Source organism: Andrographis paniculata, unplaced genomic scaffold (genome assembly GCF_009805555.1).
Source record: "Andrographis paniculata isolate CXL003 unplaced genomic scaffold, ASM980555v1 Contig59END, whole genome shotgun sequence".
Lineage (NCBI taxonomy): Eukaryota > Viridiplantae > Streptophyta > Magnoliopsida > Lamiales > Acanthaceae > Andrographis > Andrographis paniculata.
The window spans coordinates 6,017,070-6,028,977 of NW_026137594.1; the positions used below are offsets into that span (position 1 = coordinate 6,017,070).

General features: G+C 37.9%; 1 protein-coding gene across 4 annotated transcripts; it reads right to left on the minus strand.

Moving 5' to 3' along the window:
• Positions 1-9,025: 9,025 nt before the first annotated feature.
• On the minus strand, positions 9,026-11,852 carry LOC127258630 (S-adenosylmethionine decarboxylase proenzyme-like). 4 transcript variants are annotated; one of them, XM_051285557.1, is made up of 5 exons: positions 11,743-11,852; positions 11,559-11,652; positions 10,946-11,091; positions 10,118-10,851; positions 9,043-9,504 (listed from the first exon to the last, which is right to left on the minus strand). In XM_051285557.1, exons 4-5 carry the CDS (start codon positions 10,731-10,733, stop codon positions 9,452-9,454), a joined length of 669 nt encoding a protein of 222 aa, XP_051141514.1. In that variant the 5' UTR covers positions 10,734-10,851; positions 10,946-11,091; positions 11,559-11,652; positions 11,743-11,852; the 3' UTR covers positions 9,043-9,451. The 4 variants fall into 4 exon arrangements, with proteins under 4 accessions (XP_051141517.1, XP_051141514.1, XP_051141515.1 ...); XM_051285558.1 differs by having other exon boundaries at positions 10,946-11,096; XM_051285559.1 differs by lacking the exon at positions 9,043-9,504 and having other exon boundaries at positions 9,979-10,851.
• Positions 11,853-11,908: the final 56 nt, after the last annotated feature.

Consider the following 11,908-nt stretch of genomic DNA (forward strand, 5'->3'; position numbering starts at 1 on the left):
CTGATTATCCAACATCTTATATCACCGATTTGTCTTCAATATCGCCTCCACGCCATTTTTTTTTTGTAAAAATTAAATAGCTTCTTCAGGAATCACCGATTGTGCGCACATTAAATTTGATTGCATCCCAACGCGGATGACTGATAATTTGCAAATGGTTGAACCACCCGTTCAGCTTTTTCTTTGTTTGGTTCAGACTTTTTTTTTTTTTTTCAGTAGAACAAGGTAAGTGAAGAAAAAAGAGGAGGAAATAAGAAGGAGGATCAATGATATCGATGTGGAAGAAAGGAAAGAAATGGGAAAAAGAAGACGGCTTTGAATTTGTAATTGTGTAAATGAATTTATTAGGGCAAAGTTGTGTATTTTTTAATAATAATAATAAAAATAAAAATAATATTTATAATTAAAAATTTTAAATATTATGTATTTTTAAATTTAAAATAAAAATAAATAACTATGAATGATATTAGAAAGAATAATATTATAATATTATTTTTTATTTATATTTTTAATTTTATAATTTTTTATTATATCATCTAATATATCAATAATTTTATAATTTATTTTTATTAATTTTTAATTTAAAATTTAATTTAATTACTTACTAAATTTATTAATTTAATTATTTTTATATTTTAACAATTTACTATTTGATTTTGCTCTTGTTTTTAATTAATTCATAATTAGGTTTTATTTTTGTGGAAATGGATCTGGAGTTGCAATTGAGTTTCAATATTTGGAAGAGAGTTGGCCTTTTCGGCATGTGAAGAACACATTTATGATGAATCTTGATTTGGGTTCAGAGTCTCATGGATCACCAATTGTGCGCACGTTAGATCTACTTGCATCTCAACGCTGATGAGGATGGTCTGCAAATGGCTGAACTGGTTCAGCCATTTTTTTTTAAAACTACTTTTTTTAATTTGGCCATGACTACGACACCGCTGCACAAACGTAGTAGAACACGGTAGGAAAGAAGAAGAAAGATGAGGAGGAAAGAAGAAGAAACAGGAAGAGCGAGGATGATCGATGTGGAAGAAATGAAAGAATTTGAAAGAAGAAAGAAAGAGGAGAATATGATGCGATATGAATTCATTACGGAAAAAAGGTATATTTATTATTATTATTATTATTATTATTATTATTATTATTATATATTTATAATAAATTTTTTTATATATTATGAATTTTTAAATTAAAAATAAAAATAATATTAATATTAATAAATAGTATAAATAATTATTAATGATATTGAAAAATAATAATATTATAATTTTATTTTTTATTTCAATTATATAAATTTTTATTTTATAATCTAATAGTATATTAATATTTCTATAATTTATATTTATTAATTTTTATTGTAAAATTTAATTTAATTACTTAGTAAATTTATTAATTTAATTATTTTTATATTGTAACAATTTAATTAATTAATTATTTTTATATATTAAGTAAGTAACAAATATTTTTGTGGTGATGAGAATGATGAAGTTATAATTGGGTTTGATTGCAATATAATATTGGCATTATTTATGTCTCTTTTCAGATTTAATAATATAATATCGGTTGGATATGGGTCCAAAAGCACCTGAACATGAAGGAGACTAAAAGACAAAAGTGGAGCCAAAGCTCATTGGCCACGGAGCCGCTCAACAGCAATGGAGCTTCAAGCCTCGGAGCCAAAGACTGCTGCCTCCACTGAGCCGAAGGCAACAACTTCCATTGGATTGTGGTGCTTCCACAGGGCTAAAAGCAACAACCTCCATGGACCTTAGGGCAGCAACTCCTTGGGCTATGGCGCCTCCATACCGGAAAAATGTTTCCATAAGGTCAGAAATTGTTGTCTTTATTGGGTTGAAAAAAACTACCTCTATTGGACTGCGGTGCTTCCACAAAGCAGAGGAAGGTTACCTCCATAAGATAGAAAACAACAGCTTCCACAGATCATGGGATAACTACCTCCGTTGGCCCTGGGTTAATAATTCCGTATTGAACATTAGTGGAGGGCCTATGCACTTTCATACTTTATTCAAAAAGCTTCATGGAACAAGCCAACAAGAGGAAAATCGAAGATTCCATTTAACTCGAGGCTGTTAAGGACACATCCCCGTGGACCAGCTAGGAGTACGATGGAAACAAGTTGGAGTAAGTGGAAGATCTGGTTCAAAAGCAATAGAAGAAGTTCAGAGCAAGTGGAACCCGGTCCAGAGGCAATGGAAGCAGTTGGGAGCTGATGAAAGGAGGTTACCAGGTGGTTAGGAGCTGATGGAATGAGATTACCAGGGAACTGATGAAAGAAGGTTACCAGACAATTGGAGGTAGTGGAAGAAGGTTACCAGGCAGTTGGAGGTAGTAGCGGGAGGTTACCAAGCGGTTGAGAGTGGTGGAGGAATAATTGGAACTGCCATTTTTAGTGGGAAGAGGCGGTTATTCTATCTTACAATTAAAATTAGGAAAAAACACATCACACACGCACAAAAAGTTGAACTCGCATATTTCTATACTTTTTCGTAGTTTTTAGTTTTCATTTATGCATTTATGTTTCTAGCATATTTTTATCCGCATTTTCGAATTACATGTCTTTATGTTTCTAGCATATTTTTATCCGTTTTCCAGTAGATTTATCCGAGTTTTAGTAGATGTTAGTTTAAATCCATCAAAATTGGTCGTTTAGGCTTGAAGCCTCATTTAAGATCGAAGCCGTGCAGGCTCCACCGAAAGAGCCACTCCAAATCCGACGAAGGACAGGCTCTTTGGAGTACTTTTGGAACCCACACCGGCGAATTGACGAACGGTCTTGGAACCTCCAAATTTTAGGCTCCAACAATTGGCACGTCCAATGGGACCAAAGTCGGATTTTTCGAATACTGATGTTGAGGTTGACATGGGGTTCATTTGTAGCACCTGAAGAAAGCTATGGAATTGTTGCAGAACATCCAATGCTTCAGGCCTTAGGGCCGGGGCAGGTAAGATCAAGTTGGAAGCAACAACCTGCATGAAGCTGGAAGCAACAGCCTGCGGAGGGCTGGTACCACCAGTCTGCGGAAGGCTGGTTCCAACAACCTGCGGATGGCTAGAGCCAACAGCCTGTGGAGGGCTGGAACTACCAGCCTACGGAAGGCTGGAACCACCAGTTTGCGAAAGGCTGGAACCAACAACCTACGGATGGCTGGAGCCAACAGCCTGTGGAAGGTTGGCAACAGCCTGCGAAGCGCTGGAGCAAACAGGCTGCGGAGGGATGGAACCCCTTGGACGTTAGGATTTTTTAATAGCAGTGCTGAGCCTCCACGAGGGGCAAGAAAATTTTCAGCATTTGGCATAATCCCGCCAAGGCGATTCTGCGAAGAACCTACGTGGAATGCGCCAACACCGTCATGGGGATGTCACGGTCCGTACGTGGCTAATCTCCAATGGAAGAGGACCGTCGAAACACAAGGGCAAGGAGGGCAGGCTGCAGAGATGCAACCACCAACCTTCCATCAGCAGGCAGCCGGAGTGTAGCCGCTGACACCAAATCAACAAAAGGCCAAGCCTCTGATGAACGTTGATGTCATCGCAGATTGCATACCGAGGGCATTTTCAAAAAGAAGGTTTGAAAAGAAGCCTAGTGCCACTTTGAGCGCGAAAAATTCACCTCCATACAAAAAAGAAGTTGTAAGGGCCGAGACTCAGAGGTTGTGGAGGCTCCAGTCGAAAAGAAGTCTGCGGAGGCAGAGGCTCCAATCGAAAAGGAGCCTGCGGAGGCAGAGGTTCCAGAAGCCATGGAAGCTCTAGAGTTTATGGTAGCAAAGACTCCAAAGGCTGTGGAGGCTCCAGTTGAAAAGGAGTCTGCAGAGGCAGAGGTTCCAAAAGCCACGGAAGCTCCAGAACTTGTGGAAGCTGAGACTCCAGAGGTTGTGGAGGCTCCGATCGAAAAGGAGCAGAGGCAGAGGTTCTAGAAGCCATGGAAGCTCCAAAATTTGTGGAGGTAGAGACTCCAGGGACCGTGGAGACTCCTAACGAAGAGGAGGATGTAAAAGCAGAGGCTCCATATGAAAAGGACTCTGCAGGGACATAGGCTCCAGAAACCATGGAGACTCCATACGAAAAGGAGGTTGTAGGGGAAGAGACTCTAGAGGCTATGGAGGTTCCATACGAAAATGAGCCTGTAGGGGTAAAAGCCCTAGCGACTTCAAACGAAAAGGATTTTGCGGAGGCAGAAGCTTTGGCCACGAAATTAGAAAATGGAAAGACTTATTTGTGTCTGGCATTGAAGCCGACCAAAGGTTTTATTCCTTTTGCTAATACTATGACGGCTAAAGGACTTATGAAAAACAGGCTTAGCACCCAGCCGTTAAAACCTTTGATTTAAGACTGTCTAGGACCAAAGGCCCCTGCTAAAAAATCTGTCCTTACAAGAGTGACATTTGATAAAGTCTCAAGTTCGAACATGGAGAAGGTAAGACAAAGGACGGTCAATAGGGAGCCTAATGTCGGTGTCACCATCCAAAGTCTGAAAGCCTCGGGATCGGAAAGGAAGAAAGTATACAACGGACCCAAGCCGGAGGCCATCGTAGCAGAAGTGAAATTCACAAATGGGAAACGAATTTGGACTGTTATCACGGCTGACCAAATCACCATCATTCCCAATGCGACACGAAAGCCTCCTATCGTGAAAGAGAATGAAAAATAGATTGTGAATGAGCTGAAGCTTTCCACTATGGGGCAATAAGGAGACTCACCAGGACTCAAAAGAGGCGAGAGCAAAGAAGAAAGTTGAAGGCTCGTATGGAGGATGAAAGGTCACACAAGCCATCTCTAAAAGAAAAACAGATGGAGGAGCCGCCTCCAAAAAAGAAGCAGGCTATGGAGCCGTTTCCAGAAAAAAAAAAAAAAAATCAGGCCATGGAGCCGCCAAAGAAGCAGGCTGTGGAGCTGTTTCAAGAAAGAAAGCAGGTTGTAAAGCCGCTAAGGAAGCAAGTTGTAGGGCCGCTTCCAGAAAGGAAGCAGGCCATAGAGGCACCAATGAATCAGTGGAGCCACTTCCAGAAAGAAAGCAGACCATGGAGCCGCCAAGGAAGCAAGTCCTGAAGCTGCCAAGGAAGCAGACTGTGGAGCCGCTTTTAGAGAGAAATAAGGTTGTGGAGCCGCTTTCAGAGAAAAAGCAAGTTGTGGAGCCGCTTTCAGAGAGAAAGAAATAAAAGAAACAGGCTATGGAGCCATTTCCAGAAAGAAAGCAAGTCATGAAGATGCCAAGGAAGCAAGTTGTGAAGCCGATTTCAGAGAGAAGGCAGGCTGTGGAGCCGCTTTAAAAAAGGAAGCAGGTTGTGGAGTCACTTTCAGAGAAAAAATAGGTTATGGAGCCGCTTCAAGAAATAAAGCAGGCTGTGGAACCGCTAAGGAAGCAAGTTCTGGAGCCGCTTTCAGAAAGGAAGCAGGTTGTGGAGCCACTTCCAGAAAGAAAGCAGGCTGTGAAGCCGCTAAGGAACCAGGCTATGGAGTCTTTTCCTAGAATGAAGCAAGTAGAGGAGCCTCCGGAAGAAGTTCAAGAGTTAGAGAAAGTTGTCGTTGACGAAGAGCCTATCTTCGAATGGAATGATGCGGCAATGATGATAGAATTTAAGAGGCACGGGACTGGCCAAAACTAACATGTCAAGCCTTTGCACATTCAGGTCTCGATTAATGGCTATCCGTTTGACCAAGTTCTGGTGGACAATGGAGCTTCTGTGAATGTGTTTCCAATTGAGACCCTATGGAAGTTCAGAAAGACTAGTGACGACTTATTTCTACATTTGTATGACTTACCAATTTTGTGGGGAATTCTTACAAACCAGTAGGTATGATCACATTGAGTGTGCATATAGGGACAAAGGAAATATCATCAATTTCATGGTGATCGATAGTAGACCATTCTATTCGGCTTTCTTGGGACGGAATTGGATTCATGCATGCGAGTGTGTGCCTTCGACACTTCATCAAACGTTGATGTTTTGGGATGGAAATGAAGTCCAAGAAGTGAAGGTCGAGGAGGATCCCTTGTCAACAGAAGTGACCATAGTTGATTCAAGCGAACGGCTCAAAACAAAAGGACATGGGCTCAATGGAAGCAATCACCCAGCCCTTTTGAGGAGAGCATTGTTGGACATGGGTCCAAAAGCACCTGAACGTGAATGAGGCTCAAAGACAAAAGTGGAGCCAGAGCTCATTGGCCACGGAGCCGCTCAACAACAATGGAGATTCAAGCCTTGGATCCAAATACTGCTGCCTCCACAAAGTCGAAGACAACAACTTTCATTGGATTGTGGTATTTCCACAGGACAGAAAGCAACAACCTCCATGGACCTTAGGGCAGCAACTTCTTGGACTATGGCGCCTCCATCCCGGAAAAATATTTCCATAAGGTCAGAAATTGTTGTCTCCATTGAGTTGAAAATAACTACCTACATTGGACTGCGGTGCTTCCACAAAGCAGAGGAAGGTTGCCTCCACAAGATAGAAAGCAACAGCTTCCATAGATCATGGGATAACTACCTCCGTTGGCCATGGGTTAATAATTTCATATTGATCATTAGTGGAGCGTCTATGCACTTTCATACTTTATTCAAAAAGCTTCATGGAATAAGCCAACAAGAGAAAAACCGAAGATTTCATTTAACTCGAGGCTGTTGGAGACACATCCCCGTAGACCGGCTAGGAGTACGATGGAAACAAGTTGGACTAAGCGGAAGATCTAGTCCAGAGGCAATGGGAGAAGTTCAGAGCAAGTGGAATCCAGTCCAGAGGCAATGGAAGTGGTTGGAAGCTGATGGAAGGAGGTTACCAGGTAGTTAGGAGCTGATGGAAGGAGGTTACCAGGGAACTGATGGAAGGAGGTTACTAGACAGTTGGAGGTAGTGCAAGGAGGTTACCATGCAGTTTGAGGTAGTAATGGAAGGTTACCAAGCGGCTGAGTGGTTGAGGAATAATTGGAACTACTCCTTTTAGTGGGAAGAGGCGGTTATTCTAATCTTAGGATTAAAACTAGGAAAAAATACATCACACACGTACAAGAAGATGAACTCGTATTTTTTTCTATTTTCTTTTCATGTTTTAGTTTTTTTTTATGCATTTTAATTCGAATTACATGTTTTTTTTATTCGATTTCCAATAGATTTATCCAAGTTTTAGTAGATGTTATTTAAATCTATCGAAATCGATTGTTTAGGCTCGAAGCCTCGCTTAGGCTCGAAGCCGTGCAGGCTCTACCGAAGGAGCCGCCCAAAATCCGATGACGGACAGACTTTTTGGAGTACCTTCGGAACCCGCACCGACAAATCAACGAACGGCGTTGGAACCTCCGAATTTTAGGTTCCAACAATATCAAAATTATTTTCATTGTAGTTTTTCTTTTCAAATTTAATAACATATATCAATTTTTTCAATTTGTAGTTGTGTGAATTGTCTTTATTTTATTTTGTTTTGTTTTACTTGAAAATATTTGATAATTTGACTATATAAAAAATACAAATAATGTATATTAACTCGTCAAAGAGTATTAGAATATATATATAAAAGCATAACGGAGTAAAAGTATATATTTAAAACAAATTATAATATATAGACATTTGTAGGTGTTGATGAATCATAACAACATTTGATTAGTAATTTTTTACTTTTTAAAATAATTTAAATGTATTTTTTATAATATAGAAATAATATATATTTAAAAAAATTATAAATATTAAATATTAAAAAAAAATTATCATACATTCAAGTTATCATTTTGTTAATTTTATCTTTTTGTACCACTACCAAAATAATGACTATTTGTAGCGATTTTCTAACGGTAACAATTTGTTTGTGACAAATGATATTATTAGTTACGAAATTTTTCGTAGCAAAAAGTATATTTCTTGGTCAAACTATGAATTTTTTTGTCCCGAATATTTTACCGTTACAATTAACAAAAATTACGGAAAATCATTCAAAAATCATTTATTGCGGTACTCATATTGTAACAAAAATTTAAAAGAATTCAAATTAATTTTGTTTAATAAAGAAATGAATTTTTGAAAAAACAAATCCATTAATTAAACCATTCAGAATAAAATGTGTTTATATTTAGAACATGATTAAAATCGTGTTTGGGGTATAAGTGTTACCCTCCTCTGTCAAACTTAAGCTATTTTCATGAATCCGGAATCGTCATCGCCCCGCTCTAGCCAAGCTCGACCACGGATCGCCGTCGTTCAGCCGTGTGTATCCCTTAAGAACTTCACCGGCATGAAGAATAATAATTTGCCACACAGGGTGAAGAAATCGCAATGTATGTTAACAATTTGGAGTGGTTTTAATTTGATCTAGGGTTTGGGAAAAATCATATTTTTTTATATTAGAAGAGGCATTTTTTATTAGGTTGATGTAACACCCCAAATAAATATATATGTATATATATATATATTTGAAGTATCACACGCCAACACCAGAACAACATCACGTAAAAATAATAATAATAATAAATAACATGATGTGCCCCGATGCTAAGGCTAAAATATCATAATAGTGAGTGTAAATATTTTTCTTTTCGGAAATTTTAAAATATATTTTCCAACACACCCTTAAGCATTTAAAAAACATGTAATTGTTCGAAGTCTTTACATGTATTAAGAGTCTCAATGCATCTCAAAAGTAGGAATCTCAAAATAGGGAGTATATAAAAATCATAAGTTCGGACATTATTAGATAAAAATCATGCATGCTCGATAAAGTCCCATCCCTATGATGCATCAAGTGGGTGAAGGTCCGGAAATCAACTCATCATAGAAAAGGGTGGTAAACATCTAAAGCTGAGTAAGGAATTAAATATGCAATGCACGAAACAATTTATCAACAATAAATGATAGTCATACAACAACTACAACTTGCCAAAATACATGGCTCAAAACATATCAGCCGACTTGCCAATCAATGGCTAAGTCTAGCCAAATTCATGACATAACGAATAATGAATTGACTTGTTAATCAACGACTAGATCTAGCCAAATCCATAGCATACATAAATTAATGAATCGACTTGTCAATCAGCATCTAAGTCTAGTCAAATCCACGACATACACAAATTAATAATTGACTTTCCGATCAACGGCTAAGTCCAGCCAAATCCACGGCATACACAAATTAATAACCGACTTGCCAATCAACGGCTAAGTCCAGCCAAATCCACGGCATACACAAATTAATAACTGACTTTCCAATCAACAACTAAGTTTAGCCAAATCCACGGCATACATAAATTAATAATCAATTTTCCAATCAACGGTAAGTCTAGCCAAATCCACGGCTTACAAAAATTATGAATTCTTAATAGCAAGTTCACCACATATCACAAAAAAAGATATGATTATAATAGCCTATTTAACTAAGACACGTAGTTTAATGGTCAATCATTTCAAATATGCATAATTTAACCCCTTACCTTACTTAGGGGAAGCTACCCAACTCTACTACCACCGACTCGTAGGACTTGGTTCGGTCGGACTTCACCTAATCATCAAATTCGATCAATTAACTTACCACTACAAAAGAAATTACAAATTACTACGGAAAAATTCCGTCATAACTGACAAAATTTCTATCACAACTTTCAATTACAACGGAATTTGCGACCAAGTAGAAGTTGTAGTAAATATTATTGTAGTAACCCAACGTGACAATTAAAATTTTCCGTTGCAGAGAATTGCAATAGAATTAGTGACAATCATTTCTATCGCAATTTTTTGTTACAGAATTTTACTACAGAAATATATTGTTATCATAATGCAATGTAATGGAAAAAAATTGTGGCTAATTCTATTGCAAGTTTTTGCAACGCATTTTAAAAAAAGAATATATGTGTTGCAAATAGAATAGCAAATTGCGAGAGAATATAACTATTGCTAATTCCGTCGCAATTTTTACAATTTCTTTTGCTTATTTCTTATCAATTTTTTTTTCAATATCTATCTAAAAAATATTAATTCAATCCTCTATAATCAATAAATTTAATGATTCGATTAATATATCTTCTCAAAGATACAAGAACTAGTTGAAATCATATAAAATTTCAAATTTAAACACTATTAATAGACCAAAAACACAATGTATTTAGTATGAATACCGCAATTTGCGGAGCTCGAGCGATTCTTGAAGAACACCGACGCCTTATTCTTATCCAAATGCGTCATGCACATTTCCAACGTGTAAACACGCGACTCGACGCTATCCGATTTAGCACAGGCGGAGTAGACGTGCCATTTATTACGCCTGTCGTCGTCGCACATCACGTGAACTTCGCTGATGAGGCCAAGTTTGGCGAAATGGCGATCGAGAACAGCGACTTCGTCAGAAAAGCTTCGATGTGAATATGGCTGAGCGCCCGGGTACATAAAGCATCCGCGAGTGTATCTGACAGAGCACACCGTGAGCCCGATCATTCCAGCGAGATTAACGACGGGCGGGATCGAGAGCATTAATTTAGTAGTCCCACAAGTTTTGAGGATCATCCTGTACGGGTACACGAAAAGGCTAGACTCCGACAGCACATAGGAATCAACTTCATCATTGCATAATGATGCGACAATTATGCATTCTGCTGGCGCCAGAATTTCATCCAACTGCGCTTTAGAAAGAGCTCGGAGGCCACGGTTCTCAGGATCAGCAAATATTCCAGGATTGAAAAACGATATCTCAAGTCTTTTCTCATAACCTTCAAAACCGATTGCCGAGGGCACCATAGCTATTTTGATTCAGTAGGAAAAGGCGCGAGGAAATAATACGAAAGCAGAGTTTGAAAGCTGAAGAACTGGTTATGATCACAGAGCTTGACGAATATCAGGATGGCTTCCGAGCACACTGAAGTTCAAAAAGTTGACAAATAAAATGCCTATAACAGCACAAGATTAATCGTAAACTGGATAAATATTACAGGGTAACAAGTAAAGCTCACGTTGGAGTATGGAGCAGATCGGAACTTCTTGATTCCTCCGTTCGGGCGAACATATTCGATTGTGTATTCGAGAGGAGCTTCATATGATAAGTTTTTACTACTAGACTTGTTCTTCCCTCCCTTTAATTCCATTATGTCATTCGGTTCTTCCCTTGTAAACAGTTAAATGCAATTCAGAAAGACAAGAATTCGATAAATTCGAAAGGTAATAACAGATCTCTTTTAAAGTAAAACTTTTAACAGAGCTCACAACAACTAATCTGGATCAATTACATACAAATATAGACCAATTTTCCAGATGACATGAAAGAGGTTTATCGATTCTACTAATGAACAAATGGTATACTTCACATATAATTCATGATTCTCAGTGTCAATCGATCAAACTAGATCTAGCAATTCACTGTAAAAATTCGCAGAATCCAACTATAATCGGAAAATTCATACTGCATAAAAACACAACAATATCGATTATAATCACAAATTCAAATTCAAATTCCAACACGTAGCACCAGGATATAAATCGTGAATCACGTTGTACATCGAAATACAAATACTCATCGAATAAAACAGAAACTAAAAATTGAGATGGTTCGATTCGCCTGGCGCTTACAATTAAACATGTTGGATGCGCAATAAACTCCGATCAGATGCAAGTGAAGAACTATGCTGTTTTCTTTTTCACGGTCGTCTCGCGAATAACAATCCTAGAAATTCAAATGAAACCGCTAACATTAACAAGGAAGGGGATCAAACAGATTTCTCAAAAGAAATGAATAAATTGATGGAAAACTTACCAAGAGTGAAGAGTTCTACCGATGAATCGCAAAGCAAACCCTAGAGAAATGAGAAAACGATAAATTCACCGTAAATTCATTCTTGGTTCAAATATTATGAAATTAGTGTCAAATCAAAGCTAACGTTCCTAAGTTATATTTCAAAGATCAAAAATAAAATTATTAA

Excerpts from the sequence above, each read along its gene's own strand:
- LOC127258630 (XM_051285560.1), bottom strand. The coding sequence starts at position 10,733 with ATGGTGCCCTCGGCAATCGGTTTTGAAGGTTATGAGAAAAGACTTGAG. Across the intron at positions 9,505-10,117 it reads CTCGAGCTCCGCAAATTGCG|GTGAAGTCCGACCGAACCAA; the intron begins GTATTCATACTA and ends TTTGATGATTAG.